The 22,581-nt window shown below is 44.1% G+C and overlaps 5 protein-coding genes across 7 annotated transcripts; 3 read left to right on the forward strand and 2 right to left on the reverse strand.

Annotated features, from left to right (window-relative positions):
- Positions 1-713: 713 nt before the first annotated feature.
- On the reverse strand, positions 714-7,582 carry LOC6497946 (protein MON2 homolog). The gene is made up of 12 exons (XM_001961739.4): positions 7,212-7,582; positions 6,795-6,926; positions 6,190-6,729; positions 5,542-6,113; positions 5,048-5,478; positions 3,930-4,984; positions 3,197-3,850; positions 2,952-3,136; positions 2,728-2,890; positions 1,728-2,665; positions 1,587-1,669; positions 714-1,531 (listed from the first exon to the last, which is right to left on the reverse strand). The coding sequence occupies exons 1-12, from the start codon at positions 7,329-7,331 to the stop codon at positions 1,326-1,328; spliced, it is 5,079 nt and encodes a 1,692-aa protein (XP_001961775.1). The 5' UTR covers positions 7,332-7,582; the 3' UTR covers positions 714-1,325.
- A 262-nt stretch (positions 7,583-7,844) lies between these two features.
- Positions 7,845-11,487, forward strand: LOC6497579 (beta-1,3-galactosyltransferase 5). The gene is made up of 4 exons (XM_001961738.4): positions 7,845-8,166; positions 8,221-8,340; positions 8,408-8,452; positions 10,196-11,487. Exons 1-4 carry the CDS (start codon positions 7,956-7,958, stop codon positions 11,113-11,115), a joined length of 1,296 nt encoding a protein of 431 aa, XP_001961774.2. The 5' UTR covers positions 7,845-7,955; the 3' UTR covers positions 11,116-11,487.
- Positions 11,193-12,646, reverse strand: LOC6497945 (beta-lactamase-like protein 2 homolog). Of its 2 annotated transcripts, none has more exons than XM_014906416.3 (2): positions 12,559-12,646; positions 11,193-12,356 (listed from the first exon to the last, which is right to left on the reverse strand). In XM_014906416.3, the coding sequence occupies exon 2, from the start codon at positions 12,337-12,339 to the stop codon at positions 11,461-11,463; it is 879 nt and encodes a 292-aa protein (XP_014761902.1). In that variant the 5' UTR covers positions 12,340-12,356; positions 12,559-12,646; the 3' UTR covers positions 11,193-11,460. The 2 variants fall into 2 exon arrangements, with proteins under 2 accessions (XP_014761902.1, XP_001961773.1); XM_001961737.4 differs by having other exon boundaries at positions 12,460-12,640.
- A 318-nt stretch (positions 12,647-12,964) lies between these two features.
- LOC6497580 lies at positions 12,965-19,643 on the forward strand. 2 transcript variants are annotated; one of them, XM_001961736.4, is made up of 5 exons: positions 12,965-13,678; positions 13,734-13,819; positions 16,741-17,416; positions 17,505-17,825; positions 18,226-19,643. In XM_001961736.4, exons 3-5 carry the CDS (start codon positions 16,951-16,953, stop codon positions 19,302-19,304), a joined length of 1,866 nt encoding a protein of 621 aa, XP_001961772.1. In that variant the 5' UTR covers positions 12,965-13,678; positions 13,734-13,819; positions 16,741-16,950; the 3' UTR covers positions 19,305-19,643. The 2 variants fall into 2 exon arrangements, with proteins under 2 accessions (XP_001961772.1, XP_032307456.1); XM_032451565.2 differs by having other exon boundaries at positions 12,965-13,819.
- A 1,628-nt stretch (positions 19,644-21,271) lies between these two features.
- LOC6497581 (proteasome subunit alpha type-3) lies at positions 21,272-22,377 on the forward strand. The gene has a single exon (XM_001961735.4). It carries the CDS (start codon positions 21,428-21,430, stop codon positions 22,187-22,189), a length of 762 nt encoding a protein of 253 aa, XP_001961771.1. The 5' UTR covers positions 21,272-21,427; the 3' UTR covers positions 22,190-22,377.
- The last annotated feature ends 204 nt before the right edge of the window (positions 22,378-22,581 follow it).

The following is a 22,581-nucleotide window of genomic DNA, read 5'->3' on the forward strand; positions in this document are numbered from 1 at the left end:
AAAATTCGTTGCATAATATTTAAAAACGAAGGTAGTATTAAACTCGATTGCCTAATTCTAATATTAAAACCGAAAGAAAACAAAACATAAACTATAAAAACATTAACATTAACAGTAATAATAAAAATGAAAACAAGAACAACAAAAATGTTATTATACTTATTATACCGATTAAAATGAAAACAAAAACAGAAAACCGACAAAAAAAATGAAACAAAACAAATTAAAATAAAAATTTTATTTAGATTAAAATTTTTGGGTGCATTTTGATAAATTAGAATTCTTAAGGAACATCTACGGTAAGTAAAGGTTAAGAATATTACGTATACGCTATTACGTGATTTGTGTTACGTGATACATATCACGCATACGCCATGTAAAAAATGTAACATATCACGCATACGCCATGTTGTTTCAAAGAACTGCTGTTTCTTGGTTCTAAACAAATTAAAGCAAAATGCCAAAGCAAACTATTACCAAATACCCGCAATGGTTGCCGAGTCAGAAATATTTTGGGCCAGCTCCGGGTTCAAGGTGCCATTTTGTTTAATGCGGCGGTGGATGCGATAAGGCTAGCCCAACACGAGATGTGTGTGCTCAGGTAGCCGGCGACACAAAAACCTGTTGACAAGCACCCGCCCGTCCAAGTCCATCTCCATCCATCAGGTGGGCTGTTATAGCGGCAATCTGACGTCATAAATAAACTCAGCTTATCAAGTTGGTAATAATAAGTTTTGCTTTATTTAAAAACGTCACTACAAAGTTGGTTGGTTGCATCATGGTTAAATGGTTAATATTTGATTCAGATAACACGCAAGTCGTTACTTTAAAATGCGCTACACAAATAGATCGTAGTTAGATTTGTATATGTGTATAGCTATAGCTATTATAGTTCTTTGTCTTTGCGTCTCGAAAAGGTACTAAAGGAATCTGCTGTCTGCGTTTCCGCCGTCTGCCAAGCGTTTCATTGGGTTTTCTTTTTTTTTTATCTTGGTTATTTGGCCTCTTTGTTTCGGCAACGCCGAGTAGACGACCTATACTATATTCTTTATAGCTCAACTACAAAATACTTTTACAAATATATATATATATACGCATAGGTATGTGTGTAAGTACATAGATGGTGTCTCGTTACATCTATGCAGGGGAGGGGGCTAAGATTAACATATATAAATTATCCACAAAATAAATATATATATATATTCAAACGGTTCGCACTTAAATATCTAAGACAAAACATCGCACAGCTGCCTCCGGTCTGGATCCTCGATCCGAAACTGGCTTTGGATCAAACTTTTGGTCTCTGGGTATCCCTAGGCATACTTTCACTCTTGTCCATTCGATTGTATTGCGTTGTCGTTGCTGGCGGAGGTGGAGTTCGTGCCCGTGCAGGTGCGCGGTGCCTGCAGGAGATCCGTGTACTGGAGCAGGGCTTCGCGCAGAGACCGTGACACCTCCGGGGATGTGGTTGTAGTACAGTCCACCAAGTAGGGATACAGGCCAATGAGCTGATCCCAGGCTGGCTTGTTTACTGTTTTTGGAAAGTGAATTAGTTTAAAGATGATTTCATGGATGTATATTCCTACCCTTTGAGGCCGGAGCTTTCTTCATGGACACAACGAGGGTGGCAATGGCTTTCAGCACAAAGGATATCTCAGACAACCGGAACCTATGAGAAAAATGATTCCCATCAATATTGAGCGATAAATAAACATCAAGACATATACCTGGGCAAGGGACATTTCCCACTCTGCCGCTCATCGTCATTGAACCGTTTGAGAACCTCTTGGAAGCGATGCAGCAGGGCAGTGACCGCTAGACGGCCGGCAAAGTCCTTGCCCCCCAATCCTGCGGCACCAGCAGTCCCGACGACTGGCAAAATATTGGCATTAAGGCGATTGTTGTTGCTGGCCGAGGCCTGATCCTCCAAAAGGGAGAACTGCAGTAGCGTCTCGAAGCACGTCTTGGCGAAGATTTCCCGCAGCTTCCAGTCAGATTCGTAGCAGATATTCGTGTCCGAGGCGGAGTGGATGGAGCCTTTGTTCAGCAGCACCACGATCTGCATTATGAACTGATGGGGCATCTCGTGGGCATACGGCAGAACCTCGTCCCGGAGCAGTTCGATCACTTGACAGTCAATCGTTTCATCCAGCACAATCTCCTCCAGGCCCCTATCCTCCACGGTGCAGACGCTGGCCGGGAACAGGAATTTGTCCAATGTATCTGCGAGGTCGTCCCAGAGGCTAGTGAAATGCTGAGGCTTGGCCCGGGCCACTTTCAGACCCGTGTGCAGCACACCAATGAGGCTTGAGATGGCCAGCTTCCAGGTGCTGGAGGATAGGCACTTGTACTTCATCGCCAGCGGTGTGCGCAGTGCCTTGACGATGTCGTGTAGGATCTGCTCCTGCACCACCGGCTCCTCGGTGGCCGTCGTCTGATAGAGCTTCACGGAAATACTGATGGACTTCTCGCCGAACGGTATGTAGTTCATGCTGACCACCTCCACGGAGGCGTTGTTGGCATAGTGGCCCGAAGACTTGGCGTACTTGTGCTCGACGCTTTGCTGGAACGTAGGTGGGGCGCAGGCGAACTTGCTGAAGATCAGCAGTTGCCGGAAAATGGCGGGAATTAGCTGGCGGATGTGCGAGTCGGGCTTGGTGGCCTCCTACGGGAATAAATCAAAGAAAATTAGGTACTTCGACTCAGAACCCTTTAAGAGTTTCTAACCTTTTGTATTAGTTCCATGCAATCAAGGATGCCGTCGTGCAGCGGCGTCAGCAATGTGTCCGAAACTGTGGACATAATGTAGGGCACAGCATCGGTTTGGACAGGAATGCAAACGGCATTCGTCAGTACGGTGCAGAACTTGTCAAAGTCTTCCGCGCTGAATCTGCCAAAACATAAGCTCCAATTTAGAGATTTATCTTTTATTTTTCTAAAAGTTTACCCACTTGACTTGGATGTGCTGAAAGATGGCGGGGAAGATTTGAATCAAGGCGGTGAGGAAGGCCTGACTGGGAATGTAAAAGTCCTCCTGGTTGTCGGCTCCGTTGCTACTCTGTTGCTGCTGCTTAATAGTCGACGTGGACATTTTGGTGCTCTCAGTGCCAATGCTCAACCAAATATTCCAGGCAATCTGATCAGAAAGACATGATTCCATTACAAATAAACCCACATGCGTATTATTCTTTCTTACAGTCCAGATCTCATCGTCCTGTTCCTGTGACGTCTGAGGATCTTTCAGCGAGCGCTCTGCCCGCTCCGTGGTAGTATGGTACATGATCTCCTGCAGTGACTTGAGGGCTGCCAGCGACACCTCGCCGTTCTTGCTTAGCGCCGCATTCTGGATGAACTCCAGGATGAGAGACCAGGCCCGCTCAAAGTCGCCCAACATCTGGAGCAGTTCCCGCTTGGTGTTGAACACCCGACAGACCCCCGATAGCGTCAGCACCTGTGTCTCTGCCCATTGCTTTTGCGCGGTGTTGCGTGAATGATGGATGAGAATGTTGCCGCTGGCATCCACCTTCTCGTTGCTGGCCGAGCTGCTCAGAGCGCGGACATTATCCAGCAGCGGGAAGAGCACCTGCCAGACCAGAGCCTGCCAGGTAGGTGGATTTAACAGGCTGCCGTGGGCCGAGATGGTGGAGAAAAGCGTCTGGCCGGCCGACTTGCGAACCGCCGGACGCAGATCCACACACAGCTCGCCCAGTTTGGCGTACAGGCACATCCACAGCTTGTCGAACTGCGGCATCTTCACCGTGCCCGGAAAATCGGGCAAGATGGCCACGTCCTGCAGCTGCGTGGACATGAGCTTGTCCTGATTTTGATTGAAGAAATCCGAAATGTTCCACTGCCAGGATTGAATAAAAATTAGCGTAAAAATAAACAATAAGTTTCTTAAAATTAAAATCTTTTAACAGACACAGTACCATCAGACCAATAGCCGTAAGAGAAATATTCAGCTCCTGGGTTTGGGAACCGAACTTGGCCGCCGTGCTTATGCACAGGGGCAGACACCGCCAGGGCATCACTGTGAGGAAATCGGTGATGACCAACTGCAAGCACTGGAAGGCTGTCCGGATAAGTGGCTCGCCGTGGTGTTCGTTCACAGCTCCAATGATCTCGATGATAGCCGGCCAGCCAAAGGAGAGAATCTCCCCAGCGGTGTTCAGGATCTGGAGGACGCAGTCCAACTGGCGTTGTCGTACATCGGCGTGCAGAACAGTGGATAACTCAGATAGTGGACTCAGCAGCATGGTTTGCAATTCCATATTTTCCTTTAAGGGCGTTTTGTGCTTGAACTGAAGAGCAGACTTGACCAGGTAAGTGATGGCCTCTACACCCCATTCCCGCATCCGTATGTGTCGGTGCTGGCACACTTCCAACAAGTGGTTGGTGAGTGGCCGCCAGAGGACCTTAATTCGCGGCATATTCACCAGGCCCGTCTCCAGTAGCTTGGCCACTGCGAACAGCGAGGGCTCGCGATTGGCGTAAGCAAGTTCCATGGCTTCGTGGGAGAGCTTGCAGAGCGCATCGATGAGATGGTGGAGGGCCACATCGTCCAGGTACTGGCTGGACTCGAACAGCTGGCTCAGCATTTGCGACAAAACCGGCAGATCGGCCATCACGGCGGTTTGTATGCCCACATTCGCTTCAGCCGCCGGCTTCGGCATGGCCTGAAGACTGCCTCCGGTGGAGGGTTTCAGGCCCAGAATCCACACCAGATGCTGAAGGGTTTGCAGCACAATGTGCCAGGAGGTACCTAGAATTCCGCCGTTGTTGTGCGCCAGAAATAGGATGGCCCGCATGCACTGTAGGTTCTTATTGGTCAGCATCACCGGCGCCTGCATCACGCTGTGCGGAAGTGAGGCAGACGGGAGTGGAGTGCCCACTGCCACGACGTTGGGCCTAAAGTCACCAGAGTCTCCGCTGCAATTGTTTATAAACTGGCTGCTCAAGTCCTGGCTGCCGCTGCGAGTGTGACCTGCGGATATAAAAAGCAATCATTTATTAACAAAAAAGATAGATTAGTCATAGATATACTTACATCTCAGATCACCATCTGCCTGGGTGGTGTTGGCGAATATGGACATGGCATAGTGGGGCGGAAAGGAGGCTCGGCACATGGCCATTATAAAGGCATCACGTGGGTGCAGGTGCTCCAACATACCGCACAGAGCCGCGTAGTTCTGCATCGCCTTGAGAATGTTCTCGGTGGTGGCCTCATCAATGGAGGTCTCAACCAGCGGAATGAAGGCGCTGAGAAGGGCAGACCAGCTGGAATCGATAAGCTGCAGGCACAGCGGCTTGTGCTCTTCTTCCGTAATCACGGCCGTATTATGACTCGGGTGCAGTTCCGGTGTGCGCTGAATGACACCGCCAATGGAGCGGGTCATGTCCAGGAGTATGGCATGGCCCACGGAGATGCCATAGCTGTCCGGTATGTTTGGAGCATCCAATTTATCTAGCATTTCCAAGCTGGAAAAAAAGAAATATAAATTACTTGAAATGCTAACGAGGAAAGGGTTTCTGGATACTTACTATACTGCCTTAGGCACTCCCGGGGCGAATGTGGCCACCAGCGGCAAGTAGGCGCCGCGGAACATGAAGCCGCACTGGTTGTTCCCCGACAAAGCCGTCAGCGTGGAGGCCATTCCATTCTGTTGGCCATTCAGCATGGTGGAGGCGTTGAACAGGGAATATCGCACATAGCTGCCCATGGCGGCAATCATGTCGTGGACAATGTTAGTGGCATGATTCTTCAGGTCGTACGACTTGCAGAAGAAAGCTATCAGCGAGGAGCGGGTCACAAGTTTGTGGATAACCTCCAGGGCCAGGGCGCGCTGCCAACTCGGCTTGTCCGGATCCAGAAACTTAATGATCAGGGATAGGAATATCTCGCATTCGGTGACCAGGATAGTGTGGTACTTTTGAATAAGAACCGCCACAAGACGCAGTAGTCGCATACTGATCGGAAAATATGGTTTCTCTGCTGCGGCCGGTGCATTTCCGTTGCTGGGGGCCGGGAGTTGTCGGTGCTTTACGTTCGGGGAGAAGAGCTTGATGACCAGGGCGCATACTCTCTCCTTCAGCAACAGTCGGAAATCGTTGCTCTAGAAAAGGAAAGATAAGATTTGTAAATAAATCGCTTCCAGCTAAACCGTCTACAGTATTTGTAAATAAACATACCTCGTGGAACACGGCACTGAAGTTAGTAAGCACCGCCTCCAACAGCTCCAGGCCGAATGTTCGCGTCATCTCAGTCATGCCCACCAACCAGAAGGGCTGCTCCACGTTCACCAGCTGCACCAGGTCCTGGAACAGCAGGAAAGCATCCGAAGCAAACGTCTGGACATCCTGGCCACCGCTAGGACTATCGCCCTCGGACGATGGTTGCTGTTGCTGGTGTTGGAGACTGCTCACAGAATCCTTCTCCAGATAGACGCGTTCGAAAACCAGGGACACCAACTGCCGAATTGTGGCACCGGCTGTGTTCACAATCGTGGGATTCTTGTGGTAGTGCAATCGAAAGCACAGGACTAAGGCCTTGGCCAACGTGTCGCCATGCACCACGGTGTTAGTGGTCAGCAGCAGGGTGACTGTTTGCAGGACCTTAACCTCCTCGATGTTGTTCTCCATGAGCGTCCACAGAGCGTTGGTGATGTACAAGGCGCCCTTTTGATCCACCACCTGCTGGGTGATAAGACGCTGCATCATTCCAAGACAAAACTGAAAGGGAAGTAATTTTTTAATAATAAATTTCATTCAAAAATCGAATAAAATATTGTGCTTACCTTGATGATCTTGAGGTCCTTTGTTTCGCATCCTTGGACGAGGGGATAGAGTATCTGATTTACGGTGTAGTACACAGAGTTCTGCTGGCTGCTACCGGCGGTGCAGAGCTTGGAAATGGCCTCCTCGCATGCCTGCCGATTGATTTTCGGGGGGGGGAGACGGTGAAATAAAATGGAGAGAGTTAATGGCCATTTGAAAATGTCATAAAATCAATTTCATTTACGGCCGCTATCAGTTTCATAATTGCGTAGAATAAGCACAGGTGGAACCAGAGCAAACCAATGCCCCACCCCCACCTCACCGCCGCACCACCTTGCAAGTGTAAGTGGTATGGGGTGGGTGACACACACATCGTGAGACATAATAATATAACAAATGCAAATAGCACACGTCAGCAGGACTTGCGGGTGGCTTACCTCCTTGATCTGGGGATACTTTTTCTTGGTCTCCAGCGAAAGGGTCTTGAAGTCCGCCTGGAGTGCCTCGACGAACTTGTGGACATCCTGACCACCGCCCCCCGTGCCAACGAACGACATGTTTCTCTAGCTGACCCACTCAAATGGCTAGCACTGCGGCCCAATGACGAACGACACTCAGTGTACGGCAGGCATAACAATGCCCGGTGTAAGTACGGCGACCGATCAACGCATATGCATATGCTCAACTTCGGGAAAAGCTTGGAAAACTGTAACAATAATACCAAAAAGCCGTGAAAATTTGTGATTCGATTTGACAGCTGACGTACACAGTGGAGGACAGTGTTGGTATGCGTTGCAAAGTTAACAGCGCTGTTAACAGCTGTTAAACATGAAAACCTTCCACTGTTAATAAAGTGGGTCGTAGGACATAAAGGATAATGCCAGCTTTAAACGTTAAATACCATACAACTTTCAATTTAAATAAAAAATATAAGCTTAATAATAAATAAAGTAAATGAAAAGTAAAAAATGGAAATAGAAGAGTATCGAAAAGCTCACAACATAAAATATTTAAAAACATGAAAGTAGGTTGTCGAGTATGCTTTTTAATTTTTGATAAAATTATTGAAAGCTTGTGATCAACATGACTATTCGTTTTCCCACAGGTAGAAGGCCAATGCCAGATTATATCCTTTGGTCACAGAAGGGTAATCCTTCGGCAGGGAGGTGGCGCTCTTAAATATGGTGATGCGCCTATTGCGCTCCTTGGTTATCCTTATCTTCGTCAGCTTGATGGTAATATCATATGGATGGTATTCACTAAAAATCCATAAGATGGAAAAGCTCTATCCGACAAATCCATCGGAGCTCGATCTCCCCGGACTAAGCTTTGATAAATCAATGAATGTGAATCTGATGGAAGAATTTGGCGCTCTTCAGACAACTCAATTTAGTAAGAATATACTCATTGAATTATTTAAATATTTACTCAGTATTATACTTTCAGACAGCACCAAAAATAAACTGAATGAATCTTTGGACGCAACTTCCATTGAAAATAATATAACATATTTATTTAAAAACATATTGAACAGTTCCGAAAATATCCCACGGACGACAAAGCCTCGTAAGAATTAAAAAATTCTTTAAGTATTATTATTCTATAAATTTGATAAAAACTTCCATAATTCCAGGTGAAAATAGTGAAGAGCTTTTGCATTCATCACTTCAAATCAAAGGTAAATTAAACATTAACCACAAAACAGAAAATTATGAACTTTTCCATTCTAAATTTCACAATATCATTGGGCTATTATTAGCCCAATCCTTGAGGGGCAACATTTATCCCAACATATAGCCCCAAACCATGGCCATATCTTTGTCAATATTCATCCGATTCTTGAGGGGAATACCTCCATCGATTTGTATTTCGATTCCCTATTAATCTGCGTCAAAATCTGCACTACAAATTTTCGATCCATATTTTTCAAAATTTTCTGATGGAACCCCTTGTAAAATCTGGAATCCCCACATATGGCCCCAAACCACGGCCATATCTTTGTCAATATCCATCCGATTCTTGATAGGAATGCCTCAATCGATTTGTATTTCGATTCCCTATTAATCTGCATCAAAATCTGGAATACAAGTTTTCGATCCATATTTTTCCAAATTTTCTGATGGAACCCCTTGTAAAATCTGTAATCCCCACATATTGCCCCAAACCACGGCCATATCTTTGTCAATATCCATCCGATTCTTGAGAGGAATGCCTCAATCGATTTGTATTTCGATTCCCTATTAATCTGCGTCAAAATCTGCACTACAAATTTTCGATCCATATTTTTCAAAATTTTCTGATGGAACCCCTTGTAAAATGCGGAATATCCACATATGGCCCCAATCCACAGCCATATCTTTGTCAATATCCATCCGATTCTTGAGGGGAATACCTCAATCGATTTGTATTTCGATTCCCTGTTAATCTGCATCAAAATCTGGAATACACATTTTCGATCCATATTTTTCTAAATTTTCTGATGCACCCCCTTGTAAAATCCGGAATATCCCAATATGGCCCCAATCCACGGCCATATCTTTGTCAATATCCATCCGATTCTTGAGAGGAATATCTCAATCGATTTGTATTTTGATTCCCTATTAATCTGCATCAAAATCTGGAATACAAGTTTTCGATCCATATTTTTCAAAATTTTCTGATGGAACCCCTTGTAAAATCCGGAATATCCACATATGGCCCCAAACCACGGCCATATCTTTGTCAATATCCATCCGATTCTTGAGAGGAATATCTCAATCGATTTGTATTTCGATTCCCTATTAATCTGTGTCAAAATCTGCACTACAAATTTTCGATCCATATTTTTCAAAATTTTCTGATGGAACCCCTTGTAAAATCTGGAATCCCTACATGTGGCCCCAATCCACGGCCATATCTTTGTCAATATCCATCCGATTCTTGAGAGGAATGCCTCAATCGATTTGTATTTCGATTCCCTATTAATCTGCGTCAAAATCTGCACTACAAATTTTCGATCCATATTTTTCAAAATTTTCTGATGGAACCCCTTGTAAAATCTGGAATATCCACATATGGCCCCAAACCACGGCCATATCTTTGTCAATATCCATCCGATTCTTGAGGGGAAAACCTCAATCGTTTTGTATTTCGATTCCCTATTAATCTGCGTCAAAATCTGCACTACAAATTTTCGATCCATATTTTTCAAAATTTTCTGATGGAACCCCTTGTAAAATCCGGAATCCCCACATATGGCCCCAAACCACGGCCATATCTTTGTCAATGTCCATCTAATTCTGGAAGGGAATGCCCCAAATAATTAATGTTTGGATTTCCTCGCAATTTTTAATGAAACCTTAATGGTTGGATTTGTACATTGATTTAATTTGTATTTTCCATTTTCTTTTTACTTAGTAAAATTTTCAAATATCTTATCTAGATATACATTCTGAATATCGTACAATCAGATTCTTCCATCCAAGCGAATTTTGGGAGTATCTTAGATACAAAGAGCGAGCCACCGGGATTCCATGGGCAAGTGCCACCTATGAATCGGGTCATCAGGACAATGAGATTGATGCGGAGAGGATATGTCCCAAAAGTGGAGCTTCCATTAAACTCTTGGTGCTAATTGCCTCGGCACGGGATCATGAGAAACAAAGAATGGCCATTAGGCTGACTTGGATGCACTACGGCAGCAGGAGGGACATCGGTATGGCCTTTGTACTGGGACGTGGTAACGACACAAATGTAAATGAACGCCTTGACGGGGAAAATATGATGTACGCGGATATGATAAGGGGAAACTTTGTAGACTCTTACAATAATCTCACACTCAAGACGATCTCCGCCCTGGAGTGGACGCACTGGCACTGTCCCCTGGCAAAGTATGTCCTCAAAACGGACGACGATATGTTTATCAACGTGCCCAAGTTAATGGAATTTCTTGACACTCTCAAGGCAAAGCGAAAGATCTATGGTCGCAGAGCCGAGAACTGGATGCCAGTGCGGAATAAGCGATCGAAATATTATGTATCCTACGCCCAGTATAGCTCAAGATATTTCCCTTACTTCACGACTGGGCCCGCCTATCTGCTCACCGGCGATATCGTGGCCGAATTATATGCCCAAGCCCTGGCCACTGCGTTCTTGAAGTTGGAGGATGTCTTCATGACCGGCATCGTGGCCGACGTTTTAGGTATCGATCGGATTAATGTCAAGGCGATAGCCAACGTTAATACGAATCCGTCGGTATGTCGCATTCGTAGTAGAATCACGGTTCACATGGTGGAACCCAATGATCAGTTTGATTTGTGGAAGAAGCTGTTCGACACGGCCATTCGGTGTAAAGAGCAATGATTCATGGAATCTTTTCTCTAGTTTCCATTTGCTTTGTGAAATTTTCAAATATTGTATCCAGATAGAAATTCAAAATATCTTCCAGATTCCAGTTCTTTATAATCCAATATTGAGGTTCTAAATGTAGAAAACGTATATTTAAATAACAAAATTGAATTGTAGATTTAATCTTGTACAAATTTTTTTTTTTAAGAATATATACCTTTATAAAAACTGAATTTTCAGTTAATAGACTGTAAACAAATGGTACGAGCTATTAAAATATCATTTTGTTAACGATTTACAAAAACGAGTATTGTTATCCTTAGCTACCATTTAACAGATTTTCTGGAAGACCAACAGCTCTCAAAGGGCACTGGTTGCACGGTATGAATAAAACTTCTCGTTTTCCGAATCAATCAAGTTTAGTTTTCCCTCCTTGGCCAACTTACTGAGGTGGTGGTCTACATTGTAAGCGGCTGCCGGCCATAGGTTTTCGGGGGTTTCTTTGTACACCTCCCGAACAACGTCCATCGCTTGCCACCGATCTTTGGGACGCTGGACAAAGTATTGCAGTATTTGTGCCTCTCGCTGGTTGCGATGATTGATGTAGTACTCGATCTTGCCGATCGGTTCTTCGATGACATTCCCGTGGCCTGGGAAAATCCTCTGCGGTTTGATATCCAGTATCTTCTCCAGACTCTTCATGTACTCGAAAAGATCCTCGAAAACGGCAGTGCCCTCGCCCAGGATACAGTCGCCGCTGAAGAGCGTGCCCTCGCTCATGGCCAGCACTACGTGATCAGTGGTGTGTCCGGGGGTATGCACTACCTTCACTTTTGCTCCCTCGGTGGCAAACTCCTGGTTGTGGGCCAGTGGGTGGAGTTTGATGTGCGACGGGATTTCGGGACACACGTCGGGGGCATCGGTTCGTCCATACTTAAACACCCGGCAATCGTTGTGAGCCAAAGCTGTGCCCAAGATGCTCTTCACTCCGCCAACATGATCGTGGTGCCAGTGGGTCAGCAGGATGGTGTCGATGGAGGCCTTTTCCTGCTTTAATACGTCGTTCAGATGCTCAATATACTGAGGCACGTCTTCGTCGCCAGTGTCGATCAGGATTCGTCGGTTTCCACTTCCTAGAAGGTATGTGTTGGTTCCTTGGAGGGTCATCGGACTGGGATTGCATCCCAAAATCCGGATTACGGAGGAGCTGAGGCGTGTTACGGCGGGAATCAAAGCCATTTTGTCATTAACAGAACCTTGAAGAAATAATCTTAACAATGATTACTTGGCACAAAAATGGTGATAAAAATAAACAAATACTTAAAGTATTGAAATGAGTTATGTTGCAAAAATACATACACAAATGGAGGACAAGGACAATCAATTGTAGTGAGTTAATCTTTTTTATTTCTTGACTTTATATTTAATAGAGAAACTCTTAAAATTTTAATTTTAAACCTTTAATATTATGGTGATAGACTAAATTGAACTTTGGATGCAGCTTGTTTGCTTTAGATTTGAACAGCTGTAAGGAACAGTGTTGTAAATGTCGTGAAATAGAAATATCAAATATACCGCTATTAAATAAGCGTATTTATTTAAAATGATCAAGTAATTGTTGTTGTAAATTTAAACTTTTTATATTAATCTAAAAAATATTACTTGCTAAAAACTTTTTAAATTTTAAGGTTTTTTATTAGTAATAAAATGAATTACAATTTTATTTGTAATAAAACTGTAACAAGAAATGCTATTTCTTGACCCTCTTTCGATCGAAAAGATATAGAACATTTGAAAGTACGTGTGCTACATCCTTCTTAGGCCACTTGGCCACACTAATAATTTGTAATATTTTCCAGCACTAACCACTAGCATTCCCCGTACCTGGTCACTCTGTCGCTAATGTTGAGCTAATACAAATCGTTGCGAGTGGGAGTAATGCATGGCCCACAAAAAAAGAGGAAAAAAAAATTGGAATACGTGCGGGCGCTGTAACGCAGCCCCAAAAAGTGTGTGTGCAAAAGGCAAAGCCTCAAAAGTGTCATAAAACGGCAGTCGGAAAGGCCGCCACTCGTCGCGCAGAATAAAGTTTTTGCGACCGAAAAACTCAAATCGAATGCGAAAATAAATCAGTTTCTGTGGTTGGTCGGGGGTCCATGGGCAGCAGTAGCAGCAACAACAACATAAACGCGACTAGTTTAACGCATTGTGGAACGCTGAGGCGTTAATGCTGCTTATTTATTTATAAAACATGCTTCGCATGACTAATGAAACGGGTTGACGGGTTATTAAAAACGAAAATACTCACTAAAGTCGATAAAACAGAAAAAAAAAAACTCCCAAGGCTTACACATACACATCCGAAAATAATATTTGTGGTGGCGCCTGGGGTCCAACAATTAGCCATAAAAGGAGGATTACAGAAATACCAACAATATCAACAGTAAACAACCTACAATTCATCATTGTTAATTGTCAACAAAAGGCAAATTTATTAACGCTAACTAAACACTAAAAATAAACGCAGCCAGGCCAGGCAGCACCCCAGAGCCCACAACCCACAGCCCAGAGCCAGCAAGTAATTATGCTTGACCCTGGTCCAACAATAGCTATATCCAAATCCAAATCCGCAGCCGCCGCATCTCCGATTCCCGCGACGGAGAGACACCAAAGCTGAGGCGAACAAACAAAAAAAAAAATTCAAACTGAAAACTGGGAGGTAAGTCGTGGTTAGTTGGTCGCCCCGACAGAGACACCTAAAACCTAAAACCAAAGGCAACCGTAACAGAGACAACAAACGCAACGATGACGGTGCGTTGCCTAGGGTTTTGTTATTTTATTAACACACAGCTACGGTGGTGTTGGGGGTTGGGCAACCAACCACCAGCTAGCTAGCCTTAGCCAAGCCAACGGTCATCAGGCATTTCCAAATCCCACGGCCGGACATTGCACCACATGGCCCAGCGCAGTGAGATTTCATTAACACCAATTAACCAGTCTTTGGTCGGCCTTTGATCTTCAAGATCTCAAATAAATATTTATTTATTAGAAAAATAAAAGAAAGCTCCCCGGAAAGGCATGAATATTTAACATTTCTTTGCAATTTGTAAGACAGATTAGTCTCTTTCGTATCTCATGGATAGATAGTGAGAAGAAAAAATGACAAATCACATTCCACATTACTTTGAAAAATCAGCATAAAAATGTTACTTCCGCAATTAAATTAATATTTTGTTGTTAATAAAAATTATTCTCTTATTATTCTGTTCCTAATCAAGGTATCAAGACTAGTCCTTCAAAAAATATGTCCAGTTCAATAGACTGAGAGATGCTGGCATCTGTGATTGATAGGAAAGCAGCTGAAAGATAGTTTCGAGAGGCCCGAAAACCCGTTTGCAGACTAACCGGCGATTATCTCCGGTTCATTGTACTTATTAGCAGAGACGTCCAAGTGGGGGCCACGTACAAAAATACAGAAAAAAAGAAAAAAAAAAAAAAAACAAGCATAACCGACCGACCACCAGGCAGATTGAAAGCTCGAATCCACTTCCGCTCTCCCTCTGGGTCTCTCGTACTCGAGAGCAATCTCGACTTGTGGCCGCTTCTGGGGAATACGAGAGTTACAACGAGAGTTACTCCATCAAGTTACAAGCTCTTGTCAAATTTCACGGCTCTTTGGCCAATTTCGCGCACAATTACTAGGCAATAAAAAGCAGAAAATGTCTAAACAAGCAATTTAACATTTCATTCAGTATTGTACTTAATGTTTTAGTAAAAAATAATGATTTATAGTTCTATGAATTCCTAAAGGAAGTGGCATTCCCCCGATAAGCCCCATTCGGCCGATTATAATATAAAATTGTGTGTCAAACACCCCCACGAATTAAAAATAAAACAAAAAATTGGCATGACCTCGAGGGTGAATCATCTATTTGCCGATAAGGAGAGCACTTTCACTTTTTATTTAGAAAAAACAATGGGCTAATCTCTTATCAATCCGTTGCACGTCACGCTGCGGCTTCCAATCCACAATCCTCTTATTAGCTTTCGGGCTGTGCGTCTATTCTTTCGGCCCAACGATAAGCGTTGAGAAAAAAAAACACGATACCGCATCATCATGAGAGTAAATCTAAAATAAAAAAAAATTCCATTATAATTGTAGTCGTTTGGGTGCTTCTTTCCAGTTCCAGTTCCCAGAAGGGGCGGTTCACGGACCAGATCGACCGTCACGTCGATAAAGCCCCCGACGGCCCCCGCCGTCCGTTGATTACGTTTATCATCAAATTTAGTTGATTACCCCCAATCGCCTGGCCGAATATTAATGCGAAATTCTGTTTAATTAAACATCCTAATTATTTGATTTTTATAGTTATCTTTTGTTTTTTATAAATTTAATAAATTATTAATTAAGTAATTGGGGGTTTAGGAACCTTGTTTTAGACTCTATACCCCCCAAATAAAATATAATAACCTGAAAGATCCATTCAGATTTCTTTAGGATTGTCCCTTATACCTCCCAAGTGGCTGTCGAATAATAGCTATCTTATCGCCCGGCAATTAAGTAATTCCCAATGACGCATTTGGGGTTTTCATTGGGCAGCGGGTGATGGTTCGGAAAGCGCTTAAAAAAAAGTTATGAGGGCCTGTCCTTAAGTTTTATTGATTTCCATAGCGAACTGTCGCGCTCACCTATTTTTGGTTCTATTTTTATGGCAGCCCCGCAAAGGTAGTTTATTTTTTAAACAGCTACTACCCACTGGCTTGTATACAACTCCTAGCCCTCTTCCCAGAAATCAATGAACGTTGAGATTCCGATCGTCCGATATGCAATCTAATCGTCGGCCCAAGACCAAGACTTCACCTCAAGTGGCTCCAGGGCCCGCTGGTCAAGAGCCTGGCCGAAGTTTCTGCGTTGTTCTGTTCGCCTCTAAAACTTTTTACTGCCCGACGACGGTTGGGGGGTTTCTCTTCACATTTTCGGAATCGGGTCAAGAATTCTGTTGAGCATGCAAAGTGGTGGATACTGGGGGCCCAGAGCGATGTCGTGACAATTCTGGATGCTGTCTGTCCGGCCCCACTCCCTGGGTGCGTGTTCTCCGCTTTTGGGCCAATTCATTAGCTCCACAAAGTGTTTCCCCCATTCGTCAGTCAGTCTCATTACCATATAAATCACTTACCGATTTTACTGCCATTTTTTGTGGCTATTTTTTCAAGTGGCTTACTTAGGAGTTGAGTTTCTATATCGTGTGACTCTTTATTGCATTTTTGCCATTCTGTAAGTGTAGAAAAGTGCTATCTGTGGACGTAACTCCACCTTGTTCACTCTCTAAGCAAATATTTACATTTTTGCCACCTCCGCTCGAAGGTGAAAAATAGAAGCTTTTTCCAGCTTGAGCTTCGACTTTTCCATACCTTTAGTGGATCTATGGATCTATAATTTTTGCAATCTATCTATGGCAGTGTATCCCCTTCCAATGCCCTTTGAAAATAAGATATTTTGAGGGGTTACCCAATCCCTCCCATTTCCTCCCATTCCCTAGACATCTTCCTCAGTGCTCTGGGTATAGGAAGCACTTAACAAATCAGCAGAATCAGAATCAGTTGTTTACCATAATGTCTCGTCTGTTCTTCTCATTGCAGTCGCATCGCAAACGTTGCAAAGTTCGCAAGCGTTCCATTCTCAACCGTAATACTCACAGATCGGGGGGAAAAAAAAGGAACAAAATACGAAAAGATACAATACGCAAAAGAAACAAACATTTAAGGTAATAACAGATCGAAAGCAGAGTCCAGACTGAAACTGAAGACCGACACTGCGACTGAGATTCCGGAGATTAGCTAACGACAGCAATGATGGCCGGCAGTGTGCACAACACGCGCATGCTGCGCTTCCTCTTGGTCCTCATCGTGGTGATACTCACTATTTTCATCTACGCCTCGTACTCGGCGACGGGGAATCTAACGCCGAACCACATCCACCCGGCCGCCTCGCCTCCTCAGCAACTCATCGCCAACAATCCCGGCCAGCAAATACTCCAGACCGCCAACAACAGCACCGACAAGGAGTACGGCCACCGGCAGGCTGCCAAGGAGACTGCCAGTGGCAAGATAGTCAGCATAAAGGCGGCGGAGATCCATGAGATTCATCGAAAACACTCGCAGCACCGGCTACCCACAATCGACGAGGATGCCCTGCTGGATGGTGGCTCTGCCGGAGCCAGTCCCCAGGTGGGAGGCCCCGAGCTGACGCCCAACATCATGGCGGAGGAGCTGCTGGAGGAGCAGCAGTACGGCCAAAGCGTTGATGGCGTTACCGGTGAGTCTATTGGTCTAGAATGCCATGCGAGCTGTTATCATTCCCCCGCTAATCATTGCTAATAAATTGAATTGAATCCCATCTCCAGGTAACATCAACAGCAGCACCAACAACAACATCAACAACAACAATATCAACAGCGTTGGCAACAACACTGGCGACACGTTGCTTGTGAAACAATCAGTTCCTGTCCCACAACAACAGCAACCACCTCAGTCCCCATCCCAGTCGCAGTCGCAGTCACAACCGCAGGCCCAAGCCCCACAACCCGACGCAGAGATTCTCATTCCCACTTCCAATTTGCAAAAGTTCATCGAGAACGCCGATAAGATTCTGAAGAACATCACCTCCAACAGTAGCACGGGCAATGGAGCTTCAGCAGCCGCTGCAGGAAATGACCAGAATACAGGTGAAGCGTCTGATCAATTACAATAAATTAATTGATTTTTGAATGGAGTTGTCATTCTGCGCGTCGTTCCGTTTATTGCGCCACCAACGAGCTACGTAAAAGTCTAACATTTGTTTATCAAAAAGGTATTGCCGATGTCGCACCCAATTGGGGGTTACTCCCCGGCAGTGGGGCACAGTCAGCTCGTGTGCAGTCAGCTAATATGGTCTGGTATCGTCTTTCATTATGGCAGCGCTGTAAACAATCACAAGTACGGAAGCTATTGGGTTGCAGCTGTCCAGTAACCATCTGGCTACGGGGATTAATTAGAATAGGGTTTCGCTTTGTCATTTTTATTTACAAATTAATTAACAATTTTACGGCAGGCACTTAACGACTCTTGTTTTTGTTTCATTTGCAGAGAAGGGCAATCAACCGGAGGTGGTGCAAATGAACTTGGCGGACGGCAGGCTGGAGGTCTTTGAGGCCGAGTCCGAGAAGAAGGAGCAACCGCCGCCGTCAAAGGCGATCCAGGAGATCAAGGATACGAAGGGCGATGCAAAGTTAGAGAAGTCCGAGAAACCACCGGCGCCCATTGTGCGGACAACGAAGGGCGGCGCTGGCAGCAAGAGTCCGGCCAAACAGCCCGGTGCTCCAGTGGATCCGTCGAAGGGAGTGCCCACCGAGCAGCTATACGAGCCAGGTCACCTGGACGACGAGATCGATGCAGAGCGCATTTGCCCGAAGGAGGGAAAGTTTATCAAGCTCCTGGTTCTCATCAGCTCCGCCATGTCACACGAGGCGGCTAGGATGTCCATACGACAGACCTGGATGCACTACGGCACAAGGCGGGACGTGGGAATGGCCTTCGTCCTCGGACGGGGCAACAATGATACTCTTAACAAGGCCCTAACCCAGGAGAACTTCATATACGGAGATCTGATACGGGGCAACTTCATCGATTCCTACAACAATCTAACATTGAAAACGATCTCGACGTTAGAGTGGGCGTATCTGCACTGTCCGCAGGCCAAGTACGTACTGAAAACCGATGACGACATGTTCATCAATGTGCCGAAGCTGCTGGCCTTCCTCGACAAGCACAAGGACAAGCGGACCATATACGGACGGTTGGCCAAGAAGTGGAAGCCCATACGTAACAAAAAGTCCAAGTACTACGTGTCCGTGGATCAGTTTGCGGCGGGCGTGTTTCCATCGTTCACGACAGGACCTGCCTATGTCCTCACCGGGGACATTGTGCACGAGCTGTACGTGCGATCGCTGAAGACCGTCTACCTGAAGCTGGAGGATGTCTTCACCACGGGCATCGTGGCCCAGGCACTGGGCATCAAACGGCTGCAGGCCAACGAGTTCGTTAACCGGCGCATCTCGTTCAATCCCTGCAACATCCGCAACGCGATCAGCGTGCACATGATCAAGTCAAACGAACAATTCGATCTGTGGAAGAAGCTGCTGGACCAGACCACCAAGTGTAAATAGTATTTTAAGTTTAGGGTTTAGTTCTTCGGCTTAAACGAATCGATAAGAATCGGAAATGTAGTAAAAACAAAAAAAAAACAATAGGGAGGTCTGCAAATATATGTAATATGATACGAGTATAGATTGTTTAGCAAATGCAGCTATAGAATTATAGGAGATAGTGTAGCCTCTAAGTCCTAGGAATATCACAAATTTCGCAACCTGAAGCGTTGCGAATACCTTTTAAAAGATTCTAGTTTAATTTTAGCATTCTGAATGCCATTATTTAAATTATAATTACTGAGCGATAACTGTGGTTATATCTTAACACTGAATATATGTCTGTATATCGAGCGAAAATCCCAATTGTGTTTCAATTGCTGCGGCCCATTAATCACCCGGAAATCGGCATAAAGATCTGCGTAGTAAATTGGTGACTAAGCACTCCTATTCCTCTCCTATGCTTGTACCTGCCAAATGTTTATTGCGGTTATAAAAAAAAACAAAAACAAGTTAGACGGAATTCAAGTGCTCAACTTTCTTCGAATTGGCCAAGACGGGCAGGCCAGCTGGCTCCATGTTTTTCTTTTCGGCGGCTATTTAGATTTTTGCCTGATAAGACTGAAGTTGAGGGTCTCCCGGCTAAGCACCTAGACTATATTTATTGTTAAGAAGTGAATGGAATTTTTAGGAAAGTGCAAGTAAGTGCGAATATTTGGCATGATTCCCTAATATTGAAACGATTTAGCTGACTGTTGTTCACGTTGCTCCGGATCTACGTGACTTAAATGCAATTTATTTGATTTCAGGTTTTCGGTCGATTACTCATTTAAAATAAAAAACCGGCTAAGTAAATTATACAAGTTATTAAAGTTAATTGGCAAACTGGAGCTCTTTGGGATGAGTGCTTCAGTGTATTGAATAATATTTACGATGCTAATTTTTATTATGAAAAAAGTAATAGTGGGTATAAAAATATTTCGATTTGATTTTAAAAAGAGCCATTTTTCAAAAGAAAATGCATTTTTCTCACAGTTTACTCTATTCAAGTGGTTATTGGTTGTGTAAATAGTAGCCAGACACTGAAGTTCCTGTTAATTTAACAACTTTTTTTTATTAATCGACGAAGGTAAATATAATTATTGTATTTGTTGCTTCTGGTAGTACAAAGTTAGATAAGTAGTGACATCCGATTGATAAGCTTCAAGGGTTTGGCGGTTTTTAGCTAACGATCGTGAGTATGACAAGGGGATAATATATCTCAGAACGAATGGGGAGTGGGTTAGACATTGAACCTTTTACTACAGACGAATTATGGGAATCCCCAAAACCAGAAACTGGTTTTGGAGGAGTAAGATTGCCGAGGACATTGAAGGGAAATAGAAGGAAAGGAAGGGGATATAGAAGGGAATATAGAAGATATAGGGATGGATAGTGATTTCAGTGGCCAGAGGGGACTTGATATCCCTTACGATATTTATAGTTCTTTCAAGGAAACTCCTTCCAATCCACAAATCGTTCGAAACAAGACATGTTGCTCCTCTTCTATTTGCTTTACAAAGAATCTAGAGTTCGAATCACGGATTAAGATGACTCTCTGTGTCTATCTACGTCATTTTTATTAATTGATTGAGATAAATCTTAGTCCATACCTCTGTAGCTCCTGGTAGCTAACAAAAACGAGATAATTTGATAGCTTACATGTTGCTTAAATAATGACAAATGTTGAACAAGGTGATGACATCGGATTGATAAGCCCCAATTGGTTTCTTTTTCAGATAACAACCATAAAGGGGTTAAAGAACAAGTTATTTTGGGGAAAGAGCTACAGATCAGTGTAGTTTGAGAATATTTTTTGAATTAAACCGCCAAAAATTTCAAAAGATTTAGAAATATAACGGTCTAGACCACTATAACACTCGATAGACGATAACTAATTTAAAGGATTGTGATCGAAGCAAGCTTTTCATTAAAAACTAGCCAAGACAAAGCTGTCAAGTCATCTGCTCCTCCTGTCATTCAACTAATTATTTAGTCGAAGGACAACTTCTGTTCAGAAAACCAAATACTGTGAAAAACTAAATAAAATCAACAAACTTTTATTATAATTTAAATATATTTTTAATTCCAATCGCATCACCGTTATGAGTTCTAACGGCACCGGTTACGACTTGTCTGCCTCGCAATTCTCCCCGGATGGACGCGTCTTCCAGATCGAGTACGCCACCAAGGCGGTGGCTAAGAGCGGCACCGTCATCGGTCTGCGGGGCAAAGACTGCGTGGTCCTAGCTGTGGAGAAGATCATCTGCAGCAAGTTGTACGAGGACGATGCTGGTGGACGCCTGTTCACGATTGAAAGGAATATCGGAATGGCTATAGCCGGGCTATTGGCCGATGGAAACTTTATTGCTGACATTGCCCGCCAGGAGGCGGCCAACTATCGTCAACAATACGAACACACCATCCCATTGGAGCAACTGTGCGAACGGGTTTCCGGCTACATGCACGCATACACTCTATACAGCGCCGTCCGGCCCTTCGGACTTACCGTCATTTTCGGCTCCTGGGACGAGATGCAGGGACCCCAGCTGTACAAGATTGAGCCCTCTGGTTCCTTCTACGGTTACTTTTGTTGCGCCAGCGGAAAAGCCAAGCAACAGGCCAAGACGGAGATGGACAAGTTGAGGTTCAACATGAAAGCGGAAGAACTCATCAAAAGCGCCGGCGAAATCATCTACAAGATTCATGACGAGCTAAAGGACAAGGACTTCCGATTCGAAATGGGTGTTGTGGGCAAGGAAACGAACGGCCAACATTGCATTAATCCTAGCGTCTATACTGAGATGGCCAGGAACGCCGGTGATGCCGCCAGCAAGGAGGAAGATAGCGACAATGAGATTAATTAAGCATATCTTTCGGAGGAACTGACTCTGTGTATAATTATTCGAAAAAACAAGTTCTTTTATACTTTAGTTTTAACGTTTGACTTTCCACATTTTTCTATCGGATGGATTAATGGTTTATAAATACTAGAGAATATTTATACTTTCAAATCAATTTAATATTCCAAAAAATAAACCAGAGATGCATTTAATATTCAACTTCCACTAAGAATCCTACAAATAAATATTCAACTTTTAAATCTTTTTGTGGTGATCCCCCGTCGCGGGCATGATGAGCAAGGTTGCCAGACCTAAGAAATTAATACCAAATAAAATACTTCCTTAACAGAAAATTTACACATTCTTTAAAGAAATTACGCTTAAAAAACTTTTATTATTTCATAAATTATATAAAA

This window comes from Drosophila ananassae, chromosome 3R (genome assembly GCF_017639315.1).
Source record: "Drosophila ananassae strain 14024-0371.13 chromosome 3R, ASM1763931v2, whole genome shotgun sequence".
Lineage (NCBI taxonomy): Eukaryota > Metazoa > Arthropoda > Insecta > Diptera > Drosophilidae > Drosophila > Drosophila ananassae.